This window comes from Trichechus manatus, unplaced genomic scaffold (genome assembly GCF_000243295.1).
Source record: "Trichechus manatus latirostris isolate Lorelei unplaced genomic scaffold, TriManLat1.0 scaffold00043, whole genome shotgun sequence".
NCBI classification, from domain to species: Eukaryota; Metazoa; Chordata; class Mammalia; order Sirenia; family Trichechidae; genus Trichechus; species Trichechus manatus.
In genome coordinates, this window is record NW_004443979.1 from 8,507,959 (window position 1) to 8,522,929 (window position 14,971).

At 40.1% G+C, this 14,971-nt stretch overlaps 1 protein-coding gene across 1 annotated transcript in view; it reads right to left on the reverse strand.

Moving 5' to 3' along the window:
* Positions 1–14,971, reverse strand: part of AKAP6 (A-kinase anchoring protein 6) — a 404,455-nt gene that overhangs the window by 227,386 nt on the left and 162,098 nt on the right. Inside the window, exons 5-6 of the mRNA XM_004376527.2 lie at positions 12,090–12,186; positions 10,800–10,963 (exon numbers count right to left, since the gene is read on the reverse strand). Of these exons, the coding sequence (XP_004376584.1) occupies positions 10,800–10,963; positions 12,090–12,186 (261 nt within the window). The remainder of the gene's footprint in view (positions 1–10,799; positions 10,964–12,089; positions 12,187–14,971) is intronic.

The window sequence follows — 14,971 nt, forward strand, 5'->3', positions numbered from 1 at the left end:
ACCACTACCCAAGCGGTGCCATCAGCCTAAGAGAGCCCACATAAGGCTGAGAAAAAAAATCATATAATGGTGCCCCCCAAACCAGCTTCTTTATACCCCTTCAGTCGAAGAAAGCTCTCTATAATTCATTATCATAGATACTAGATTAAGACTTGGACTGCTAGTAAACAAGCAAAAAGTTTGTTAATATGGGACATGCCCTCTCTTGACATCTAGAGAAAAGCCAGGTTATCAGTGACATACCCAAGTCCAAGGCCATGTACACCTCTTTTCTCAGCCTATATCTGAAAACATCATTTGTAGGGCTGAGAAAACAGACTTAAGAAATGTCCTTACACTTGCTGTCTGCTATTGTTGAACAGATAACACTGATGCCCTTCACAGTCTGATATTCATTTACAAAGAGATGATGACTTCGATCTAAGAACCTCAAAGGAGGCAGATAAAATAAGGACAATCTTATAGAGTTCAAAGCAGCTGACCCTCTGTCTCCTTTCACCCAACTGCTGGTTGGGACCCATGCTAGGCCACCCTTCTAGTAGCTGTAAAGTTTTCTAAATTCATAATAAAATCTCAAATATTCTTTGCTCTGGAAACTTATCTGTTTCTTTAAAAAGGACAAAGGAACTACTCTTGCCTGCTTTCAGTAATGCAAAGTTCGATACGTCATGTAGCGAAATCCTGGCCTTGATTCTAAGACATTTGTAATGATGCCACACTCTATAGGTGAAAACAAATAGAGGATAAGAACATTTTAAAGGAGGCAATGTGAAAAATTTAAGAATGTTTTCTTGCTGTCAGATTTTTTTTTTTTTTGGCTTGAAGGAATTTTTCAAAAAAAGAATACAACATTTGTTAGGTGTTCAATAGTCATTGTGTTTTGAACTCCCTCCAACTATACACCATTCAAAAATTTAACATACTGAAAGCCTAGTTTAAGGTGATAAAACTTCACAAATCTATCTTAAAATAAAATATATAATTACAAGCATATTTTCAGTTCTCGAATGTGAGTGCTGAAGCTCTCTTCCTAGAACTAGTAAATTCTGTTCTCTATTTCCTTGTATAAAAGATCTCACAGTCCTGGGAAAACACTTTTTTAAAAAATGAAATACAACAGATAAGGTATGCTGCCGAGTCCTGAGGGAGAAGTTTCCCAGAGTCTTTGAATTTCCTCCTATTCGACTTCTTTACAAGATTTCTAAGACCAAGTCCTTTTCTGCTGTCTCTCAAACAAGGTAAAAAAGAAAAATACCCCCTAGATATATTCCTTAGATTTTCTATTATGCTTCTCAAGTTCCCAGTAGCTTCTGAAGTAACCTAAGATGAATTCTGGAGTTATTTTTTATTATGTTTTAATTTTAGTTCCTCTTTTAGCTCTGAGATGAAATAGATGAGATGATCATAACTGCTGTGCTTGGAGATGCATTTCATGGGACAATTTGTACATGACCTGTGCAAGGTCACATCACGGAAAAAAGGGAGGATATGACAGATTAACAAGTCGACTTTAGCTTTTAGTCTTAGAGAACTTCAGGATAATCTGTTTAAGCTTTCTCTATTTAGTGCAATATGGCAAGTAAAATTTCTGTTCAAGCAGTATATAATAGATATACCTTGTACGGGAGGACATCATTCTGGCTTGGATTGTGCTAACTAGAGACATATGAGGAATTATTTCTCAAATCATTGATAATTAAGGGTAATTTTTTTGTCACATTGGGAGCCTCATTGCAGATTGGGGCAAGCCAGATGATCACCTTCCATGACAAGGTCCCCGGCTCCAGCTACTAGGTCTTTGCACATCTATTCTCTTTATGTATTTTCATCTTTTTCATTGTTGTTGATTTTGTGTTTGCTGAGTCTTTATATTTTTCTAATTTTTTATTTTCACTTGTAGGATTGTTAGTTTCCTTTGTTGTTACCTTAATATTTACCCCTAGTTTTCTAAGTTTATACCAGTCTTTTATTTCTTTATATCACGTTGACTTCCCCTCCATATGAAAAATCTATGTCTACATTTCTTAAGTCCCTCTTTTTTGTTTTAATGTTGTCATCTGTTACATATTGACATCTGTTTACCTATTTTCAGTGTTTTAGCTTTGATTTACTTTTGCGACTTCCCTATCTGGGTTGATATCTGGTTGCTCTGTCCTGTGTTCTAGTCTTGGGTTGTTATCTGATGTTACTGATTTTCTAACCAGAGGACTCCCTTTAGTATTTCTTGTAATTTTGGTTTGGTTTTTGCAAATTCCCTAAACTTCTGTTTATCTGGAAATGCCCTGATTTCACCATCATATTTGAGAGACAATTTTGCTGGATATATAATTCTTGGCTGGGAGTTTTTTTCCTTCAAGGCTTTATATATGTCATCCCATTGCCTTCTTGCCTGCATGGTTTCTGCTGAGTAGTCCAAGCTTATTCTTATTGACTCTCCTTTGTAGATGACTTTTCGTTTATCCTTAGCTGCTCTTAAAATTCTCTCTTTATCTTTGGTTTTGGCAAGTTTGATTATAATATGTCTTGGTGACTTTCTTTTGGAATCTACCTTATGTTGGTTCGATGAGCATCTTGGATAGATATCTTGTCATCTTTCACGATATCAGGGAAGTTTTCTGCCAACAAATCTTCAACAATTCTCTCTGTATTTTCTGTTATTCCCCCCTCACCCTGGTCTGGTACTCCAATCACTCATAGGTTATTCCTCTTGATAGAGTCCCACATAATTCTTAGGGTTTCTTCATTTTTTTAAATCCTTTTATCTGATTTTTCCTCAAATAAGTTGGTGGTCAAGTGCTTTATCTTCAATCTCACTAATTCTGAGTTCCACTGCCTCAATTCTACTCGTATGACTTTCTATTGAGTCATCTAATTCTGAAATTTTATTGTTAATCTTCTGGATTTCTGATTGCTGTCTCTCTGTGGATTCTTGCAGGCTGTTAAATTATGCTCTTCTCTAATCTTTTTAATTTCCTCTATTGTGTGTTCTGCGTTTTGCTTAATTGCCTAAGATTTCTGTATATTATTCTTTTGTATTCTGCCTCCGGTAATTTCCTCCTCCGGAAAATTTCTAGATTCTTTATTTTGGGAGCTTGCTGAAGCCATCATGGATTGCCTCTTTATGTGCTTTGATATTTACTGTTGTCTCCGAGCCATCAATAAGTTATTATATTTATTTATTTTATGTTTGCTGACTGTGTCCTAGCTTCTTGTTTTGTTTTGATATGCCCAAACAGGCTGCTCATATGAGCTAGTTTGATTATTGGCACCTTTGAAGCTCTAATGTCCTGTCACCAGGTGGTTAGATCTGTTACTAGGTATGTGAGCTCAGGAGTCTGCCCACTCCTCCTGTATGGATTCAGCTCAGGTGCCCAGGTAAATAGCCACCAAGTGTGTGGTGTAGGCTCTCACAGTCCTAGACATGCATGGGTGATTGATGTAGGCATAGGCATCTGGCTGCAGCAGGGGGACACACTCTGAGCAAGGCAGGGGGCTGACGGCCACCCCCGAGTGTCTAGGAGGAAGGCATGTCCCTGTCCCCTAGAGCGCATAGGTGGGTGGGTTTTGCAGCCAGACTATGAGCAGTTAATGCTGTTGGCTGTAAGGACTGGGGGGTACCTCCTATTCGTGGGCCCCTATCACAGGTGGCTAGGTGGTGTGGGTGGAGCCAGCAGTCCTCAGGCCCCTGATGTGGGTAGGTGAAGACCCTGCTTAATGGGCAGAGCAGCGTCAAATGTCAAGAACCTACCACTTCACGGCTGAAACAGCTGAAGTTAGAGTTCTGGTATATACCCTGTTGTACCGCGGTAAGGAGGGCCTATGCTGTTGAGATGGGCCCACACAAGTCTATGAAGGGGAAAAGGTATTCAAAGTCCATGGATCCCTTATGCCTGTGCCTAGGCAAAGGAGCTGTGCCTACCCTCGGTTCCTGGCTTAGGGGAGCCAGCAGTTTATTTTTTCCCCTGTTTGTTAATTTGTTCACTCTGCAAGGCAGGGAGAATGGCTCCAGGCATGTGACGGATCCTACTTCCAGCCCAGGGGACTCGGCAATTGCTGAAGCCATTCTGGGACCCAGTGCAGAGCAGGGAGTGGGGAGGTAAATGCGTGAGAGGCTTTTTCCTAAGAGGGGTGTTTTTGATCTGCGTGGTAAGCCGTACGCAAATACTTATCTTTCATCGTGGGCTGCTTCTCACTGGTTCTGCGTGGCCGAGTAGACTCTCAGCAGCTGGGTCTCTCCCAGTGCAGAATATGCCTCCTGAGCACCAATGCTTGCCTGCCTCACCACTCACCCCCGAGCTGATCAGGCCTGAAGGGCTCAGGCTCTCGCTGGATCAGGTCTGGCAACTCCTCGCTGCACCCAAACTGTCTCTCCCTCCCCCTGCCACACAGTCCGGTTCCTCAACTCTGCCTTTGATGTTCAGGGCTCCCAGACTGCCATATATAATCAAATCACTTGTTTTTTTGGGTCTTTGTTGTAAGAGTGTCCACCAGAAGCGTCTGACTACTCCATCATCTTGGCCCCCTGCACATCTATTCTCTCTGCCCACTGTTTTCATGCTGGCAAATTCCTTTGCATTCCTCGATTAAAACATCAGTTCCCCTGTAAATCCTTCCTTGATACCCCAGGTATGGCTAGTTTATTTCCTTCTACGTACTTATAGCATTTTGTACCCATCAGAGTATTTATCTGATTCTACTAGATTATTTGTTTATATATTGTCAGCACCACTAGTGTATGAAGGCTTGTATATTTACCTTTATCTAGGACTTACTATGTCCCATGCACTCTTCTAAGCACTTTAGATATGTCAACTTATCTTAATGGGCATCATAAGTCTTTCAGGTGGATATTATTATTGCCTCCATTTTACAAATTAGAAACCTGAGGCACAGAAAAGTTTAAGTAATTTTTCCAAAGTCACACACAGCTAGTAAGTATCAGGAATTGAACTCTGGCAGCCTGACTTCAAGTCTGGGCCTTTCTTATTATTCTTTGTGTCTGCCCTAGGAAGTAACGTGGTGCTTGACATAAGGAAGGCATTCCACAAACATTTATTAAACAAATAGAAAGAACGATCATTCTGATTTCTCCATAGTTTCCTATGCTTAAATTTAGAAATAAATTTTGTTTGTCTTGAACTGAGTTCGCATTCACCCCTGATTATAGACGAGTTCACTTGTCCACAGAAAATTCAGTCCAGACTGGGAAAGAGAGAACTATTTGGGAGGCAGAAGCCCTGGGTTTTTGCTGGTTCTGCCAAGTCAAGGTCTCAAAGGTTCAGTGCTTCCCTCAGGTTTCACGTTCATAGATACCTACAAAAGCCCTCCTCGCAGCTGCATTCAGATGCACTGCACTGTGCATGTAATGTGTTGTGAAAATGCTTTGGAATAGAAATACTATTAACAAGAAAAACAAGCATGCTATTCTTTGTAAGCAGATGTGACTCAGGGAAAACATTTTCATTTTTAGAATGATTCTAATAGAGGTTTTTTTTTTTTCCTTTTTTCTTCTTTTTTTGAAGTGAGATACCCAGGCTGTGATAGTTAAGATTGTGTGTCAGCTTGGCTGGGCCATGATTCTCCGTGTTTTTATGTAATCACTCCCATGAGTGAATATACTCTGAGTAGCCAATCAGATGAAAGGGAATCTCCTCGGGGGTGTGGCCCACATCTGTATATAAGCAGACATTCTGGCTTTTTGCTCCCTCTGGATCCTGCAGCTGCTTCCTGTCATCTCATCTCCCGTTCTTGGGACTTGAGCTGTCAGCTTATCTGCCGAACCTGGGATTCATTGATCTGCACAGCCTGTGAGTGGGAGCCCTGCTCTCCAACCTTCAGATCTTGGACTTGCCAGCTTCTGCAGCTGTGTGACTTGGGAGAGGCCTCTACCCTGATCCATGCACTTGGGACATTCTAGCCTCTACAATCACGTGAGCTGTTTCCTTGATATAATCTCTCTCTATATATATATTTATACACTGTACTGGTTTTGCTTCTCTACAGAACCCAGCCTAAGACACAGGCCTATTAAGAGCCAGATGCATGATTTCCTTGAGATACTTAAATTCATACCTCAAGTCCCCTCAGATCAAAGTTATCTCTTTTACCTTTTAAATCACCTTTTAATTCTTATACTTTACATGTACTCTTTACTTTTCTGATTATAATAATAATTCTAGCTCATTGCAGAGATTAAGAAAATACAAAGGTATTTAAGTATATATAATTGTGTATAATAGGATCTTTTCCAATGTTTTAAAAACTCTCTCAGAAAATATTTTTAATGGCTGTATAACCTTCTACTAGGAGAAGATATAGCATAATTTAATCAAACAGTTCCTGTTTTAAACATTTCAGTGGATATCAAATGTTTGCCTTCATAAATAACAATGTGACAAACATTCTCTCATTCACATTGTGTGAAGATCATGTAGTCCTTTAGGAAAAGGGCCCGCCTAAGTGCCTATTACAGTGGTTCTCTGGGAGTTTGCTGAAATGCAGATTCTGGGACCCCACCGAGGAAGTTCTAATCTGGTCTCAGGTGTGGCCTAAGTAAACAGACCATTATTGAGAAACACTGACATTGCTTCTCCTTTGATAATACTTTCCTCTCTTTGTCCCTCTCTTTTCATCTGGCCACTGGGTTATCTTCACTCTATCTCAATACCTCCATACAAAATAAGCTGATTTTAAAGCATCAAGTTCCAAATGACCTTGTAAAAAGAGCTACTCATTCTTGACATAAATCTTACACCAATCTAGGTGACTGTACCATCTCTGCAGTTCCACTTTAGTACACACCTCCACCCTCACCCCAGCTTACCCACTCATGTTTTACACTATAGCCAGAAAACGTTTTTATATTGCAGATCAATAACGTAATTTCCCTGCTTAATCCAAGATCCTTCCCTTTGCCCACCAGGCCTGCTTGCCCACCCAGCTTCCCCTCGCACACTCTTTGTGTGTGTGTGTGTTTTAGGTGAAGGTTTACAGAGAAAGTTAGTTTCGCATTAGATCCTTCCCTTTGCCCACCAGGCCTGCTTGCCCACCCAGCTTCCCCTCGCACACTCTGTGTGTGTGTGTGTTTTAGGTGAAGGTTTACAGAGAAAGTTAGTTTCCCATTCAACAGTTTTTAGACAAATTGTTCCATGACATTGGTTCCAATCCCCGCAATGTGTCAGCACTGTCACCGCCACCCTGAGTACCCTATTCCATTCGTCCAGTTTTCCTGCCTTCTCATCTTTGCTTTTGGGTAGATGTTGCCCTTTTGTTCTCATACAGATGATTGTTCTAAGGATCACTTTCCTCACTGGTGTTATTATTTATTATATAGGCCTGTCTATTATTCTGCTGAAAGGTGATCTCTAGGAATGGCTTCAGTTCCAAGTTAAAAGGGTGTCTGAGGGCTATAGCCTTGGGGGCTCCTCGAGTCTCTCTCAGACCAATAAATTTGGTATTTTTTATGAATTTGTATTTTTATCTACATTTTTTCCCCATTCTAACTAGGACCTTCTACTTTTATCCTGTTCAGACTGGTCAGTAGTGGTAGCTGGGCATCATCTAGTTCTTCTGGTTTCAGGCTAGTGGAGGCTGTAGTTACTGTGGTCCATTAGTCCTTTGGACTAATTGGTTCCTCAAGTCTTTGGTTTTCTTTATTCTCCTTTGCTCCAGATGGAAAAAGACCAATATTGTATCTTAGATGGCCGCTCACAAGATTTTAAGGCCCCAGACACTACTCAACAAAGTAGGATGTAGAACGTTGTCTTTATGAACTATGTTACGCCAGTTGACATAGATGTTCCCTGAGACTATGGTACTTCACCTTCAAGCCCAGTAACTCAGTCCTGTGAGATGTTTGGTTATATCTAGGATGTTTCCCTGACTGTGAACCCTGTGTGGTCTATTACATATATATGAGTATACATGCAGCATACAAGTAGGTATGTAAAAATATCGATGGCCAAACCTATATATGCACATGGGTGTACTCCCATACGCCCTCTCACACCTATTCAGCATACATATCTGTCTATGTATCCACTCATAAATTGTTTGTTATTACTGTTGTTGCAGAATTGTATATGTTATAGTATTTACCATCATTGCCTTTATTCTTGTGTACCTCTGTCTTCCCTTGCCTTGGTCATGTTGTGTTGACTTCCCCCATATCGTATACTACCTTTTCCTTTACCAAAGTTAACATGTGTCTACTCTCTAGTCAGTTATTTCCCTCCTCTCTCCCTCCCATCCCTGGTAACCATCAAAAAATGTTTCTTTCTGTATGTAAACCTTTTCTTTACTGTTTATAACAGTGGTCTCATACAATATTTGTCCTTTTGTGATTGACTTATTTCACTCAGCATAATGTCCTCCAGATTCATCCATGTTGTGAGATGTTTGGTACATTCATCATTATTCTTTATCACTGCATAGTATTCCATTCGTGTGTATGTACTACATTTTGTTTATCCATTCATCCATTGATGGGTGCTTAGGTTGTTTCCATCTTTTTGCTATTGTAAATAATGCTGCATTGAACATGGGTGTGCATGCATATGTCTATTCTTGTCATGGCTCCTATTTCTCTAGGATATATACCTAGGAGTGGGGCTGTTGGATCATATGGCATTTCTATTTCTAGCTTTTTAAGGAAGTCCCATACCATTTTCTGTAGTGGTTGTACCATTTTACCTTCCCACCAGAAGTGTGTAAGAGTTCCAGTCTCCACCCCTTGCACACTCTTCCCTCTCTCTTTAACTACATAGGCTTCACACAGAATGCCACTTCCTCAAAGAAGCCTTCCCTGGTGCCCTGTTCTAAAGTACTTTTCCTGGCAAAAAGTCTTGTTTCTCCCTTTTGTTTTCTTTCACAGCACATCAAGGTCTATAAATGCATGATTATTAGATTAAAGTCTGTCTGCCCCATCACCACAAGTTCCATGAGATAGGCACTGAGGCTAATGTCTCATCTCTAATGCCTGTGGTACAATACCTGAGGAATACCAGGGAGAGACAGTGCTATAGATGGTGATAAACATGGATTCTGGGGTCAAATGGCTCAGATTCAAATCCCAGCTATGCTATTTAGTATCTATGTGATGTTAGACAAGTTACTTTACCTCTCTGTGTCTCTGTTTTCTTCACTGGAGATTATACTAAAGCTACCTTACAAGTTTGTTGTGACAATTAAATGACTGAATATACATAAGTGCTTTAGAACAGTATCTGGACTATAGAATGCCCTCAGTACAGGATAACATTTGAAAAGTAGGCTAAATATGCTTTTGTTAAATAAATAAAACACTGTGGGCTTTTTAATTATGTCCTTTCTCATCATCCCCATAGCCAAAGCCTTAGCCCAATCATCTTTTCCCTACAGCCTGCTCCTTAAAATAGTTCTACTTCTGCCCTGAAAAGTCTGCTCAACACACTCTCCATTTCATATTATTAGTTCCAGCTCTGATTCTTTCATCACATCACTTCCTAAAATATGTGTTCAAGTGCCAAGCCACCTCTCTTCCTTCCTTCAAGTATTTCCTGAATGTGACCTCCTCCACGGAGCCTTCTTTAAGTGGAAATGAGCTCATCATTCTATCCTGTTTCCAACAAATAAGTTAAAGGTTGATGTTCGAGGTTCCAAAACTGTAAATTCTGCAAGCATTCCACTGGCTGAATGAGTCTCATCCTTACAGCACTGGTTGGGTTCCTTCTTTGCCTGCATTTAAGAATGTGGGTCTAAGAGGGCAAAGTATTTGTTTAACTTGCTCTGTATACATTCAACACAATTCCAACTCATAAGCACGCTGAAGAAATGTGATTCAATGATGATTTAATTACTTTGTCCATTCTGGGAATAAAAACTATGAACTCTTAAATCTGTTTCCCAATGTTACAGTATGTTTCTATGCTAAGTCTATTATCAGACCAGTTTTCTTCATTTACTTTCACAAAAGAACAGGCATAAAAGAAAAAAAACAGAGACGTTACGTGAAAATATAAAGCTAATAATATTTTCCACATTGTGAGTCAAAGAGACCTTTAGAACCATGGTGCTTTACAAAAAGGTGCCTCATTTACAGTTCCATTACATATGCTTTATTGGTTATTTTATAAATCTAACATGGACATCCAAAACATGTCAATACTCATTTTTAAACTACTTGTTGTATTCGATGCATGCACCATTATGGAGAACTTATACTCAAAGCAAAAAGATTTGTAGCAAAGCATATGACCTTCTTCCTATTACAATGACCAACCCCTAATTAGGCAATGCATCTGATAGTCATTAACAGGAATGAGATAATGAATCACTTTCTCTCTTCTTTGTTAATTTGCTGTAACCAAGCGGCTAATGGATGTCAGAGCTGAGTGATTGCACTGATTATAGTGATTTATAGTTGCAACAAAACAATTTAAAACCATTCTGATTATTCATGTTAAAGATGCTTTATGTTTTGTTTACTAAATGTTTTATGTCCCCCTTTCTCCCACCCCTAAAATACTGTCCCTCTCCTACCCTGTCACCTTTCATGAAAAGACATCTTCCTGGAAAACTTGAAAGTTGTTTGTTTTTTTTAACTGTTTTAAACTAGGCCATTTCATTTTGTGTGTGTATGTATCCATATGTGTCCATATTTATACACACACACACACACACACACACACACACAAATATATATATTTAAAGTTTACCCAGTAGAAATGAAAAGCCTTAGGGGTGGAAAGAAAACTTCAGTGATGCCTAGTTCAAAAGAAGACAGAAATAAGAGAAAATAAGGGAAACTTCAAGCCACTTACCTTGGGGCTTCCAGTCCCTTCCTCATCCTCCACAGACACATCAGTAGCCAGTATCTCAGCTTTGATGGTATCCAGAGCCCTGAGAATCCAGCTGTGCTGCCGTTTGATTTGCCTCTGCAGCTCCTTCCATTGACTTGCAATCATCCGCAGCATGTCCTTCAGTCCTTCTCCAAGAGGAGGGAAAAAGCACAAGTCATGGACCTGACTGCATCTTTACACATTGTTATTTTTATTTAGTAAATAAGGTAGACATTTCAAACAATATGCATATTTTTAAACTACCATTACCAACACTTGTCATGTTAACATTTGTCACTCAGAATAGGGACTGGCAATTCTTGACTTGACATAAGGCATAAAGTCACAAAAATGGGATAACTACGTAGATGCATATTTGGGTATCTACTTAGATTCAACGTATTGACTGAAAAACTTGCATGTGGAACAAAATCATTATGTATAAAAATGAATAATGCTTTAGCTTCACATTCTAGATAAAAGGCCCTGTGCGTATGTGTGGAGACTTTATAATCAGAAAGATGTATGGAAATAGGTAAAGTTAATTCGGTGAGAAATACAGTAAATGGGCCAGAATTAAGACTTTAGCATTAGCACATCTGATTAATGCTGCTCTTCTATTTAGCTGTGGTAAGCTCTGAACAAGAGCCAAATTATAATTCATCCTGTCTTCAGGTCTTTTACTACCAGGATAAGTATAACCAAATGACAAAACTATTTTTTATTTATAATCTGTTCCTCATAGATACATTAATGCTGGGGTAAGAACTGGTTTAAGACTAAAATCTCTGCTAACACGATGACCAGCAAAGACCACGTAAAGTGTTCATGGGCGTGAATTGGCAGGGAAATAATCAGATATCTCTAGACTGCTTGCCTTATATCTGTAATGATATCTATAAGCACCCTAATGCATATGCATGTATAACTCTATGCATGATTCTCATTCATTATCTTAATGTTATTTCCAGGGCACCTACATCTAAAAGCATGTCAATGCAAAGTTTTCAGGAATGTGATTTCAGTTGAAACTCAGGTGAACAGCAAGCCCAAAATAAAATGAACAGACCATTTGGAGGTAGTATTTCACCTTAGAAGTATCACAGCATTGTATGCGGTATATGAAACATTTATAAATCTTGAAGGTCAATCTGATAATGTAAATATTAATAATACATAAGGAAGTGAATATATGCAGTAATTTACAGCAATGCTTCTTCATTCTTAATAGTTTGGAGACATAAAGACTCGCAATATTTCAGGAGGATTTACCTGCTTTGTGAGATGCAAAAAGCTCGAGAAGTTGGTGTCCTTCCTCCTCCACAGCTTCCTTGAGAGCACAGTGACTGTCTACATTCAACTTAAAACTCTGCAAGAAAAGATATGAGCATCAAACCCTGGCAAGGCAGTGAAACATAAAACATGCACACAAAATTACTTGCTACTTTTTATCAAGAACCACATAGCCCAATTTACCCAATAGACAAACTAATTTGCAATACTAAAAGCTATTGATATTTGGGATCTAAGCTCAAAATGTTTCCATTAGATTAGCAGAATGCATCTGTTTGGAAACAGCTGACAAATCTAGAAATTCATTAGGTTTTTATGAAAAGTCACATCCCGCAGGCTATATCAAGAGTAGCAGTGTTCTACAAAACACATTGAATTTCTTCTACCAGCACATATGAGCTCTTTTCTTCAGCTTTTTTTAAACGTTACTGATAGCACTATTTATGAAACCATAAAAAAACTGGCAGCATAAAATATATTAGCCTTATGTGCACACATATAAATCCATTAATATAGTAGGGTTTGATTCAGCTCTGTTTCTCAGATTATCGCATAATATTGAAATGGATTTAGGTGTTGTAGTGAGGAGTCAAATGCTTCTCAAATCCTTGATTTTTTTAACGTTTATGCCTTACAATGTCTCTTAGTCATCTAGTGCTGCTATAACAGAAATACCACAAGTGGATGGTTTTAACGAAGAGAAGTTTATTTCCTCACAGTCAAAGTAGGCTAAAAGTCCAAATTCAGGGCATCAGCTCCAGGGGAAGGCTTTTTCTCTCTGTCGACCTTCTTCTCTTCAGTGTTCCCCCAGACTAGGAGCTTCTCTGTGCAGCGACCCTGGTCCAAAGGACGTGCTCTGCTCCTGGCACTGCTTTCTTGATGGTATGAAGACCCCTGTCTCACTGCTCACTTCTGTCTTTTATATCTCAAGACACTGCCTCAGGATATAATACAATCATGTAGACTGAGGCCTGCCTTACTAATACAACTGCCGCCCATCCTCCCTCATTAACATCATAGAGGCAGGATTTATAACATATAGGAAAACCACACAATACCAGGAATCATGGCCTGGCCAAACTGATACACACATTTTTGGGGGGACATAATTCAATCCATGACACAATGTGACACTGCTTTATAAATGAACACATCAAGAACATCAGGGTGGACTTCCGGCAAAATGGCACTCTAGGCAGAAGCGCCCCGCCGTCCCTCCACAGCAAAGGTCTGAAAAACTAAGCCAAACAGAGAAAACAGCAATCCTGAAACCCTAAAACATCAAATGAAAAGATAAAGAACTCAGCCAAGCACCAAATGGACTGAGAAAACTGACAAAGAACAGAGAGTGAGGAGAGATTCATGCAGAGGTCCTCTATCAGCTAAAGCAGTGCAGATCCGCCATCTTGGACTCCTATCAGAGACCAGCAAATAGGGGGTATGAGAAAGCAGCTTCATGGAGCTTCCAGTGGGAGACAAAACAATCGGTAATTTGAGATATATACTTTCCCACCCCCCACCCTTCTTCACCCCCACTCGGCTTCCTCTGCTTCCCGCAGCCACAGTCTCCTGTCTGGGAAGCACCGGCTGCCTGGATTCCATCCTCCCGCACTGGCCAGGTCTCTGAGTGCCATATGTTGGCTGCTGGTGTTGCTTTTTTCCGCTTCTTTTGATTTCTTCCTTACCTCTCACCGCCTCCTCCTTTCGCTCAAATACCTGGCTCCGTGTGCCATCTTTGCTTCTTCCTGAGGGGCTGCGGAGTTCTGTTTGAGTGTGGAACTTCTTCCCGGTCCAGGCTGCCATGCTGGTGGGATCCCTGGGCTTTTGTTTGTTTGTTTTGAATTGTTTTCTTTTCCTTTTCTTGAGTTGGGTGGCTGTTCTGGCCAGGCGGTGCTGCGTGGCTTGGGACCTAACCCATCACCTTGCGCAGAGGTGCAGAGGGATCCCTGAGAGCATTTCTTTTTTCATGGGTTTCTTTTTTTTTTTCCTTCTGTTTTTTGGGGGGTTTTTCTTGTTTCTTTCTTTTTTTTAAATTTGTTTTGTTTTATTTTCCCTCTTTTTCCCTTTTTGTCTTTCTTCATTACTCAGTTTCTTGTCTTTCTATACCTTCCTTGTCTTTCCTGTTCCCTGAATACCTGGTGCTGAATAATTCTAGGCCTTCTAGCCAGGCTGTACTGCAACATCTGAGAACAACTTCCCCAGACCTCATAGCAGCACCGGTGGGATCCCTGGGAGATTTGCTGTTCTTTTTCCTTTACGATTTTTTATTCATTCTTCTCTTTTCTCTCATTTTTTTTTTCTTCTTCTTCCCCTTTTGGTTTTTCTCCATTTCATAGTCTGTCAACTCTCCACTCCAATGGCAAGTTCCCCTAGCACTCTTGTATGTTTGTTTCTTTGTATGTTTTTGGCTCCTGTTCCTATCTCCCATATCCATCTTAGCTCCACACATAACAATCTCCCCACTACATCCTGCCTACCTCCACCGTGCACTTAACATCACACCAGCAAGCAGCACAGGCACAGCCTACCGGAACCTGCCCTGCACTGATTGCCAACCAACCCTGATGGCTACTGTAAGTACTACAAACAACCCATCCCAGTAACTCCCCTTCAGCTAGACCTGCCCCGCTGTACCATATCTGAGCAACTGACCCTGCCAATTGGAGAAGGAGGCAAAAAGTATCGTGCCCACAGATGAGGAAACAACAAAGAACACAAAGCCTGCCTGCTCAGACATAGCTATATTTAAAAAAAGGACAAAACAAACAAATATACAATCAATAAATGAGAAAAATAACTACTGAACACCCCGAAGACAGCAGACAATATCAAAACATTTACAAAAACAGGACAGGATGGTT